This window comes from Ciona robusta, chromosome 1 (assembly GCF_009617815.1).
Source record: "Ciona robusta chromosome 1, ASM961781v2".
NCBI classification, from domain to species: domain Eukaryota; kingdom Metazoa; phylum Chordata; class Ascidiacea; order Phlebobranchia; family Cionidae; genus Ciona; species Ciona robusta.
Genome location: NC_143235.1, coordinates 3,310,487 through 3,320,442, shown reverse-complemented (window position 1 = coordinate 3,320,442; position 9,956 = coordinate 3,310,487). Strand labels below are relative to the sequence as shown.

The following is a 9,956-nucleotide window of genomic DNA, read 5'->3' as shown; positions in this document are numbered from 1 at the left end:
CGTCAACCCGGATCAGAGAATTGAAAATTTGAAAAATCGAATTTAGAGTGAATGGCGTTTAAACAACAGCTACTAAATATACTGGCCACGAATGACTTGTGAACTTCGTCACAACAATTTAAACGTGTCCTGAGAATACACCACTATAGGCTCACTAGTCACTACACAACAGTAATATATGGAAACTGAATACACAACAGTTTAACATGGTAGTTCCACGTTTACCTTTACTATTGCTTTCCTATGTCGGTGGATTACTGATGTTTTGCCTTTTTCTTAAAACCTAACTTTGCCTTTTTCGTAAATTCTCAATACTGTACTCGCTTTATTCAACACGATTGCAGCAGCAACGAGCGTCGCATGTCAAATTTGGTATGTTGGTTGTATATTACACTCTCTGAAATAGATTTAAATACGTAAAATACAGCTTTAGTTCGGTTTAAATTATACTGGCATTAAAAAAAGTGAAAAGCTTCTTATAAACAGTGTTATAACAACTGCCGTTTTCACCAAGTTACGGTACTTTCATTTATTGAAGGTGACGATTGAATTTTGCAATTATGGAATCGGCGTGGTCAAAAAACGAGTTGGACCAAGTTGAGGATTGCCCCAAGGAGCAAGCCAATGTCAAATTTAATGATTTTCATTTGAATGAAATCGGCCAAATAACAACACCAACAGTGGTAAGAATGAATGAATGAATGAATGAAATTTATTTCGTCTCTTCGGTCACGATAACGAAGAACAAGAGAGTTTACAAAAGCGAAAAGACGGGTAGTAACGGTAAAACAACAGTTGTTAAAACACGCTTGTTGATAAAAAAGAAAGAAATAATGTTTTGGATAAAAGGCGTGACCGTTACACCCTACAGACGATACAATTTCAAAATTAAATAAATAACATTTAATTAAACATATTAAAGTTCTAATTGGAAGAAAAGTGTGCGTAAGGGCACAACCCGTACAATGGGGGGAGTCGGCTTTAAAGAAGATTGATCCAAAGATTGGAACATGATGGAAAAACAAAACCCCCAAAAAGAAATTCCACCAAAGTTTACAATAAACAGTTTCGAGTGCACACTTATATAGAATTTAGAAACAAGTGCATTACATTAATACACATGTTAAAATCATATAACAAAAAAATCTTACATACTTTTTTAGCATTCACTTACCCTCAAAAATCTTTTTTTTTGTAATAAAAAAACGAATTATCTTATTTCTGTTAATTTCAGGTGCAAAACGAACCAACAGTAACTTGGACGACAGAAAATGGAAAATTGTATTCCATTTTCATGACAGACCCTGATGCCCCCAGCCGAGCAGAACCAAAATTTCGAGAGTGGTATCACTGGGGTGTTATTAACATACCAGGAACTAATATAAAAGAGGGCCAGGTTGTGGCTGAATATGTTGGGGCAGGACCACCTGAAGGAACAGGTCTGTATTGTAGTATTTTTCAATTGTTTGCTGCCGTGGCAATATGGTTAGCGAGTCTGATTGTAACCTAGAGGTTTTTGGTTCAAGACTTGTCGCTGCTACTATTGTGGACATTGTGTCTATAGGCAAGACACCTAAACAATTGCTCCAAACCCAGTGGTTAATAATGAATTGTCTAAATTGTCAGGCACACCGAAAAACAAACATGTCATGCGTAGTAGCACGAGGTGTATGAAACAGAACATCAGTGTTATAACAACTAACTATCACTGGAGGCTGAATTAGTTACATTCATAAACATACTGTGATATATTTTCAGGTCTTCACCGGTATGTCTTCCTTGTTTATGAACAAAATGAAAAAGTAGAAACCTCAGACAAAATTGGTATGGTAATGAAAGGACGAGACACACAGAAAATTCAGGACATTGCAAAGAAATACAAACTTGGGTGTTTAGTTGCTGCTGCGTGTTTCCAAGCCCAATATGACGACTACGTACCTTTGCTGTATGCTAAGTTCCAATAAAACACAATAAACAAATTACAAGTGTTGCTGTATGCTAAATTTAAATCAGTGAACTTTAAGTTTTGAACTATATTTTTTTGTACAACTGAACCATTAGCTTATTGTGGAAATGTTTTTTATTTTTTGCTCTGTGTTATAACCCTGCTTTTTTAATGTAATTGAGTTTAATAATACTGTAATTCATTCTTTTTTAACACATACAATAAACTACAAAATACAGGATTAGTTTTTATTACAAAGCTAGGTAATTGGCACTAATATACAAGCCAGTAAAATTATCATTTTAGGACCACTTTACAGACATTTATGATATAAAATTGTAGAAAAGAAACTGTTTAAAATATTGGCAGTTATATACAAGCAAAAGAGCCAGTAAAAATTACCAATTTCGGACCACTTTACAGCTGTTCATGATATAAAAATGTAGAAAAAAGAAATAGTAAAGATTACACATAGACTTCTAGTTCTGCATAAAACTCAGTAAGCATTTGTAGGAGTTTGGTAAAGGAGGGTCTTTGGTCTGGTGAGTAATGCCAACAACTGGCAATTATGCTGTACCTAAAATAAAACAAGTTTTTTTTAAAAAAAGTTGTATTTGTAGACATGCATAGTAGATTAGTAGTGTTGAATTTTATACCATAACCAAACAAATTGCAATTTTGTAAACGACTACTATTCTATATGGGCAAGGTTCTACAGCAAAGCATTCCAAGAGACTCAGGTTTTTGGCTTAAATTAAGCAAGTGACCCAGAATGTATTCTCAATAAAAGTGAGAACATATTAGAATCTACCAGAATGAACACAGTTTGAGTTGAAACTTACAAATGATCTGGGCAGTTAATTGGTTGACTTAGACGAAAACCATCTTTCAAATAGCTAGCCATTTCAAAATCATCAATATCCGCATATGGTGTAGCAGCTAAGGACTGTAACTCCCATAATAAAACTCCAAAGGACCACTGCAATAATCATTACATTTTTTAAATATATGTTTAAGTATATAGAATCAGTAAATCCAATATAACGCTTATTTTCCAATTTTGTTTAAATTTTAGGAAATATTTTTAAATAATCGATACAAAGTTTTGATAAAAATTTAAAAAACATCCCAAAACTACTATAATATAAACATATGAAATCTAGTAATATTAAGAGACAAATAGATGTCTCTTAGCCATTGGTATATTGGCATTACGGTCTTCCTACATTATGTTCGATAAAATTTCATGCGCAGTAGTTCAAATATAATGGTAGAAATCTACCTTGAAACGGTGCAAAATATTTTCGATAATATTTTGCCCAGGAATGTTTTTTAGCCAAACTGCATTTTATAGACCTCGTATTGTATTCGTCCTAACTAGTAACCACTGCAGTACAAATTGAGCGGTTGGAACAAATATATCCTGACAGCGGTCTAAACAGCACCCTGGTTTTTGAAAACATACGTGTATGTATAGTAGAATGGGGGAAATGGAACACCTTCAGAACATAATATCCAATTGGCCTGATTAAGTTTTAAACAATTAACAAAGGTCTATGGAAATCGTGAGAATATATTTTTATATATCTTTAAATGTCTTTTGTTCATTACCAAATGAAAATGTGTCTCAATTTGATGAAAAAATGTAAAATGCATCCCATCTTTCCCCATCCTACTATATATCAGCAATAACAACTTACCACGTCACTTGCAGAGGAATATACTTTGTGAACCAAACTTTCAAGACCTAGCCATCTTACTGGTCGGTTTTCATTATCGCCAAGGCAACAATAATCGGCAGGGAAAGCATCCCTTGATAATGCGTTGTCAGAAATTTTTACTTTTAGATCTCTGTCGATTCTGTGGTATATAAAATACATTGTTAGAATTAAATGTTACTCGAATTTATTTTGAGATGTTATAAAAACAGTATCCGAAATAAACGTAACTTAAATTGATATATTATAAAAAAATTGTATTAGAAATAAATGTAACTTTGAATTTAATTTGAGACATTATAAATAAAATACTGTTTAAGAAATAAATGTACTTTTAAATGAAACTAATTTGCTTTATTCTGCCGTTGTAGAAAAACGACATGCCTTATAACGTTGCCTTTTTTGTTTCATACACCTAGTGCCTCATTACACTTGCATACAAAGTGCATTTAATTTTAATTACATTTATATATCTCCAAAATTTTACTTACACACAATTTCTTGCAGCCAAATCTTTGTGCACTAATCCTCTTTTTGATAAATAAGTCATACCACAAGCAATCTGACAAATAAATATAAAATAGGTAAACGTACTAATTTACAATACATTTCATAGCTTTAATTTTATTGATACTTAATAAGACAATTAGGTGTCAACTTAAGCCAAAATCCCAGAGCCATGGCGTGCCCCACTGAAAAATCTCACGTTCTCACCCATATAGAATAGATAACTTGATACACAGTTTATACAACTAATACTAGAATAAAACCATTTATGAAAAGGTTGACCGTATTTCTGTAATAATTAAAAAAAAAAACAATACAGAAAAATACCTTTATCAGCTTAAGTTTGTCTAGTACTGAACCAATAAATACATACAAGCATTGGCACCTGTCGTTTTAAAAAACAAGGGTGGTCTTCAGGCATGCCCATGTTATGACCTTTAATTGGTGCATTATCACCTAATTACCTGTTACTACGTTGTGTACCTATATTATTTACAGAGACATATTTTTTCCTACCTTCCATCCCATTTGTTTGTAAACAATGAATATTTACAGAATTATACAATGTGCCCCGCCACTCTAAAAAAGCTTTTACTTAATTGTACAAAACATGATCAGGAAATAGGAGAATTAGTTTCTAGTGCTAATGGTATCCCATTTCAACCCACAGTACTATATCAAAGTCAATTCCAGGTCACACATGCATCCTTACATACCCATATTAGGCAGATCTGTATTAATAAAGAGCAAAATACCTGTATAGCCATTTCAACAAGATCTTGCGTCGAAACTTGTTCATATTTTGTTGACCCTGAACCAAATATTCCAGACACAAGTCCTGGTGATTCCTTCAATTTTAATCCTTGCAGGTAATGCTTTAGATTTCCACCTGGGATAAAACCAAGAATACAGTACTGTGGGGTAAGATGGAATCTTGTTAGCAACCTAATCCAATATTTTTTAAATTGAGTTTAAAACAATTAACAATATTTTTTAATTGTTGTATCGCATGGCTACGTCTCTTTCATTCTGTAAATATTCTTTGTTTACTACAAAATCAGAAAGAAAAAAATAAAAATATGTTGTATTTTATCCCAACTTACTATATGTAAGTAGTACCCTTAACCCAGTAATAACTATTGGGTATTAGTACTTATATTCTTTGCTTATTACCAAATGGGACAGGAAAAAAAGAATGTAAGCATGTCCCATTTTACCCCAAACTGCTAATCAGCTATACGTAAGTAGTAACTTCTACTTAGATAGACTCTTTGAGCTTAATTTAAAAAATGAAATCAAGTTGATACTTAAGTCTTGAAGGCTTAAAAACTTTTTTTATGCACCAATGCAGCCATTAAACAAAACACATCAAATTAAAAACTCAATTTATCACCTTCCATAAAATGGAATAAGACCATTGGTGGGGTGGAATCATCTTGAAGAACAACATGTTTCATTGATAGTAGATTTCTATGGTGCATGCCACGTAGCAGCGAGCTTTCAAATAACAACAATCGCTTTTGTTCTTCAGTTGCCATGTCTAATAATAATAAAGTAGAAACAGAAGTTTTTATCAAAAAAATCAAATATATATATATATATTATTTTTTGTAGAAAGAAAAAAAAGAAAAAAGAAGAAAATAGAAGGAACTGTTTAGATGTTCGGTTATGAGGAGAAAATATTAACTGGAATTGCTACATTTTTAGCATGCTTGTGTTTGTAGGATTTAGATTATTGTACAAGGTAATTGGATTTTAAAATTAAGTGTTTAAGTCATTGTAAAATTAACGTATATACAAAAATAGCAAAAAGCACATAGGGGTAAGGGCGTAGGGTAAATAGGCTTTTAAAATAATAATAATAAAAGAGTTATGGTAAAGAAACTAATACAGTTTATTCCACCTACAAAAAAAACATAAAAATATAAATATATGAACCTAAAAATATACACATAAACTGAAGTAATAGAGCTACCTGATACAGTCTTGATAAGGACTGGTGTTCCATCATCTAATGTTCCTTTATATATCCTTGCAAACGTTCCTTTCAATGTAAGCTCACCAATATCAACATTTTCCCTGGAATTAAAACAATGTAAACCAATGCTAAGGTAGGCATATACAAGAAAATTAATCTTTTTTAGTAAAGCGTCTCTTAACTGTTTTGAGAATTACTCAGCCAGAAATATAATAATTTTAAACAATTTTGCATTCGTAGATTCGTTTGCATGTGATGAATGAATGTATCTTATTTATATTTACTCTTGTGCAGTGGAACAACGACAGTCCTTACAGCCCAGGTACGTATAACTATAAATCATTGGGTAGATATGTTTTATACAACTCGTGCCTAGTGATAAGTTATCGAATATACTTTATTTATGAGCAATAATTTTTTCATTTTTAGTATATGGCTGACAATTATGACAACCCAGAAGGAATCAATGATTTAGAGCAATTGCCATTAAGTGTTTTTCCTCTGCAATTTTTAGTAATTTGCCAGAAGCGGAATTTGTCAGTTTTGGAATCTAAAATTGAACTGATATTTTTATGTGAAAATTGCACATGCTAAAAATCTCCAATGCAAAATAATAACATGCTGTAGAAAGAAATATCACCTGGGAATGGCAATGGCGGATAACTTGCTTTGAATTTCATTAATATCAGTTCCAAGATCATTTATTAGCGGAGTGATTATCTGCATTAAGCTTGAATGGGCTAAAAATAAAAAAGATAAACAAAAAGAGATAAAAATAAAATGAACAGAAAGACATTTTTGACGGCAATACAAATTCAAATTAAAACTTTAAAAGCATTAGCAAAAAAAGTAATGTTAAAAAATTAAAAAAAGAAGAAAAGTAGTTTAAACTTACAAGGCGGTTTTAGTGCATTGTTGGGAAGATCTGGGCGCAGGAACTGGTTCAAATGTTGGGCACCAGGTTGCATTGGTATACAGTTGTCCACTCTGGAAAATATTATTTATTTTTATGGGTTGTTTTTGCAGAAAATTTAAAAATTGTTATTACCATTAAGCTTTTTCTTTTTTTATAGAATCACACACAATACCTAAAATAACTGTAATAAACTCCATGAATCTGACCCTAATCTAAAGCTCATAGAGTTGAACAATTCATTTATAACGAAATACAGTGAGGATCTGCTGCTACAAAAACATTACAGGCAAAAACCAAGTCCAACAAATTGTATAATAAAAGATAGCCTATACATTTCAGCGATTTCGCCTAAAAATGGCATCCTCAGTCTCTAATTCAAATAAAAGCATGACAATTTTAAATAGAAAACATTACCCTGAACGTTGGTATCGTTTGCTCATACGAACATGCCACAATGTAACACCAACCACAATCAACACAATAAATGATGAAACAACAGACACAGAGATGTAAAAAGCGGACGTGCTTTGTTGTGTACCTCCCAAGTTTAAATCTGTATGAAAAATAGAATAATATAAACATGTCTAATAATTAATTAGTTCTACATTTAAACATAATATGTTTATTTAAAGTAGACTAGAAACCACTCTGTAAGCAAATTGCCCTGTAGCTCTCATAGGCCTATTTCTCAATAAGCTTACTATCAGAAAGTACTTAGTAAAACTTTATTTTTCACATAACTTATAAAAGCACTTTTTATATAAACTGCAGGGGTGTTTACAGTCTATTGCAGATTTGTTTTTTTAGATGAATTAAATGTGTTCCTGCATATACGAGTAAAATTATTCAATCATACATTACCCTGATCATTTGGTTCACTTGGTTGATCAGTAAGTACAGGCTTGTCTTCTACAAAGCTATGAGCTAAAGATTAAAAAAATATTTAAACATTATTTACCCTTTATGTTTACATATTTACTTATTCAATTTTTTTCAAGATTGCTAAACTATTTACACTGTCCTTAATGTTGAAATTAAAACTTTAACAATACTTATAACCTTTGAAAACAGATACTACACAATCGGCGGCACAATACAGGTTAAAAAACACATCCTTGGAAAAATAAGGTAGAAACGAGTTGTTATAGGGAAAAATATGTATAAAATGAATTTCGTAAAAAAGTCGATGAAATTCCTATGATCTGTGGCGCTTCTGATGTACACAAGATCTCAAACACATTTGAAAACTTACAAGTAAATTAAATTTTTATCCCAATAAAAACCTATATATATATCCATATATTTACTTTTTAAACATTTCTTCAGTCGTTTGATGTTGACTACTAAATCAGTGCCAGAATCCATCACTAACTTAAGTTTCATTGTCACTGTAACATTCCCTTCCCTTTCACCAGTGCAAACCAGACTGACTTTCAGGGTTTGAGGCTGTAAGTCCTCACTGTACCTAATGGTCCCACTTTTTGACTCCAGCTGATTTTTTGAAAAAAAATTAAAGTTCAAAAATTATGGCATTGAAATTGGAAAAAGTTTTTTATGTCAATTTGCTTACTAACCTTTGGTGGATATAATATGGAATGCTTGTTCATCTCCACACCGCCAGTATTTAATTGTGCAGGGCTTTTCTGAAAAATGGAATTAATGCAGATAATTTATATGATACATATTGTACAGTCTGCATAATATTTCAGCCCATATGCAAAATTTAACTTTTGGGTATATGCCAATAGGCAAAATAAGACTAGGTCTCATGTGACATGTGAGTAATGTGATTATTTTATTAGCGCGTTAAAAACCTAATGTAGAACTAGAAGATTCAATTCCTTGAGTAACATGAACATAATATGTGTTTATTATTATGTATCTGATACTAAATTATTAGCCATACATAAAGCAAGTGTGGTGAAGAAACCCAGAAGTTTGCGTATATAGCAGCCGTACTCTGCTAATGGGGCTTTATTATAAGAGCCATATTTTTCGGTTCCTTTTAATGTACTCTACAATGAAAATTATTGAAAAAAATACACCAACGTCATAACTGTAACTTTGTAAGGTACCCTGCTAACATTAAAACAAAATATTGGCGAATAATTAGCAATTATATATATATATAGATATATATTGTTTTGTAAATACCTGTACATCGAGAATGTCCAAATCGTAAGCAACAGTAATAGCTTTATTTGTAACTTTCCACAAATATGTAAGATCTGTATGTTCAGGTTGAACATGGGCAACAAAATTCACTGCATTTTCGTTTATAATCCCGTTCCTTATGTAGTACATCTCGGCATCAGCTATGCCTGTGAAAAATGTTGAAATACGTGTAACAAGCATGGTATAGTATAGTAGGGTGGGAGAGGGTAGGACAGCTTTTCATTCTAGTTTCTTGTCCTATTTGGCTATTTTCTTGTCCTAAACAAAGCACATCCAAAGAAGGATAAAACAGTCTATCCTTACAACTCCCATGTCCCATAGACCGCTGTTAATTGTTTAAAACACGATCAAACATCATATTTCATAATATGTGCTAAGGTGGGACACCATTTATTAAAACTTACAAAAAAAGGTAAAGTAATTCACACAACAACTCTATGCAATGGGCTATAGAAACTGACAGAGTTGTATTATACTCAACTTACCAAATAACTTTTCCACTTGATCTTCGGCCAAATAAAGGTCAATACTGCATTTGGACATGCATGGTAGTAAAACCACAGCCAAAATATAAGCACATACCCGCATTTCTCAGCACAAAAGAAAAAAGTATTTAGTACACTTCGCAGTTGCGCACAGACGATTAAAATGATTGACTGAAATTGTTTCACCGATCGCGCGAAAAAAGAAAACGAGAGTGCGCACGTAAAACGCAAC

At 32.1% G+C, this 9,956-nt stretch overlaps 2 protein-coding genes across 2 annotated transcripts; one reads left to right on the top strand and one right to left on the bottom strand.

Annotated features, from left to right (window-relative positions):
* The first annotated feature begins 247 nt into the window (after positions 1–247).
* On the top strand, positions 248–2,186 carry LOC149741431 (protein D2-like). Its single transcript, XM_089884154.1, has 4 exons — positions 248–372; positions 539–683; positions 1,235–1,439; positions 1,759–2,186. Exons 2-4 carry the CDS (start codon positions 561–563, stop codon positions 1,962–1,964), a joined length of 534 nt encoding a protein of 177 aa, XP_089740280.1. The 5' UTR covers positions 248–372; positions 539–560; the 3' UTR covers positions 1,965–2,186.
* Positions 2,180–9,951, bottom strand: LOC149741430 (inactive tyrosine-protein kinase RYK-like). The gene is made up of 15 exons (XM_089884012.1): positions 9,725–9,951; positions 9,219–9,385; positions 8,639–8,707; positions 8,372–8,555; positions 7,926–7,988; positions 7,479–7,617; positions 7,044–7,135; positions 6,789–6,888; positions 6,146–6,249; positions 5,564–5,710; positions 4,926–5,059; positions 4,155–4,225; positions 3,646–3,805; positions 2,788–2,924; positions 2,180–2,522 (listed from the first exon to the last, which is right to left on the bottom strand). Exons 1-15 carry the CDS (start codon positions 9,825–9,827, stop codon positions 2,411–2,413), a joined length of 1,782 nt encoding a protein of 593 aa, XP_089740138.1. The 5' UTR covers positions 9,828–9,951; the 3' UTR covers positions 2,180–2,410.
* Positions 9,952–9,956: the final 5 nt, after the last annotated feature.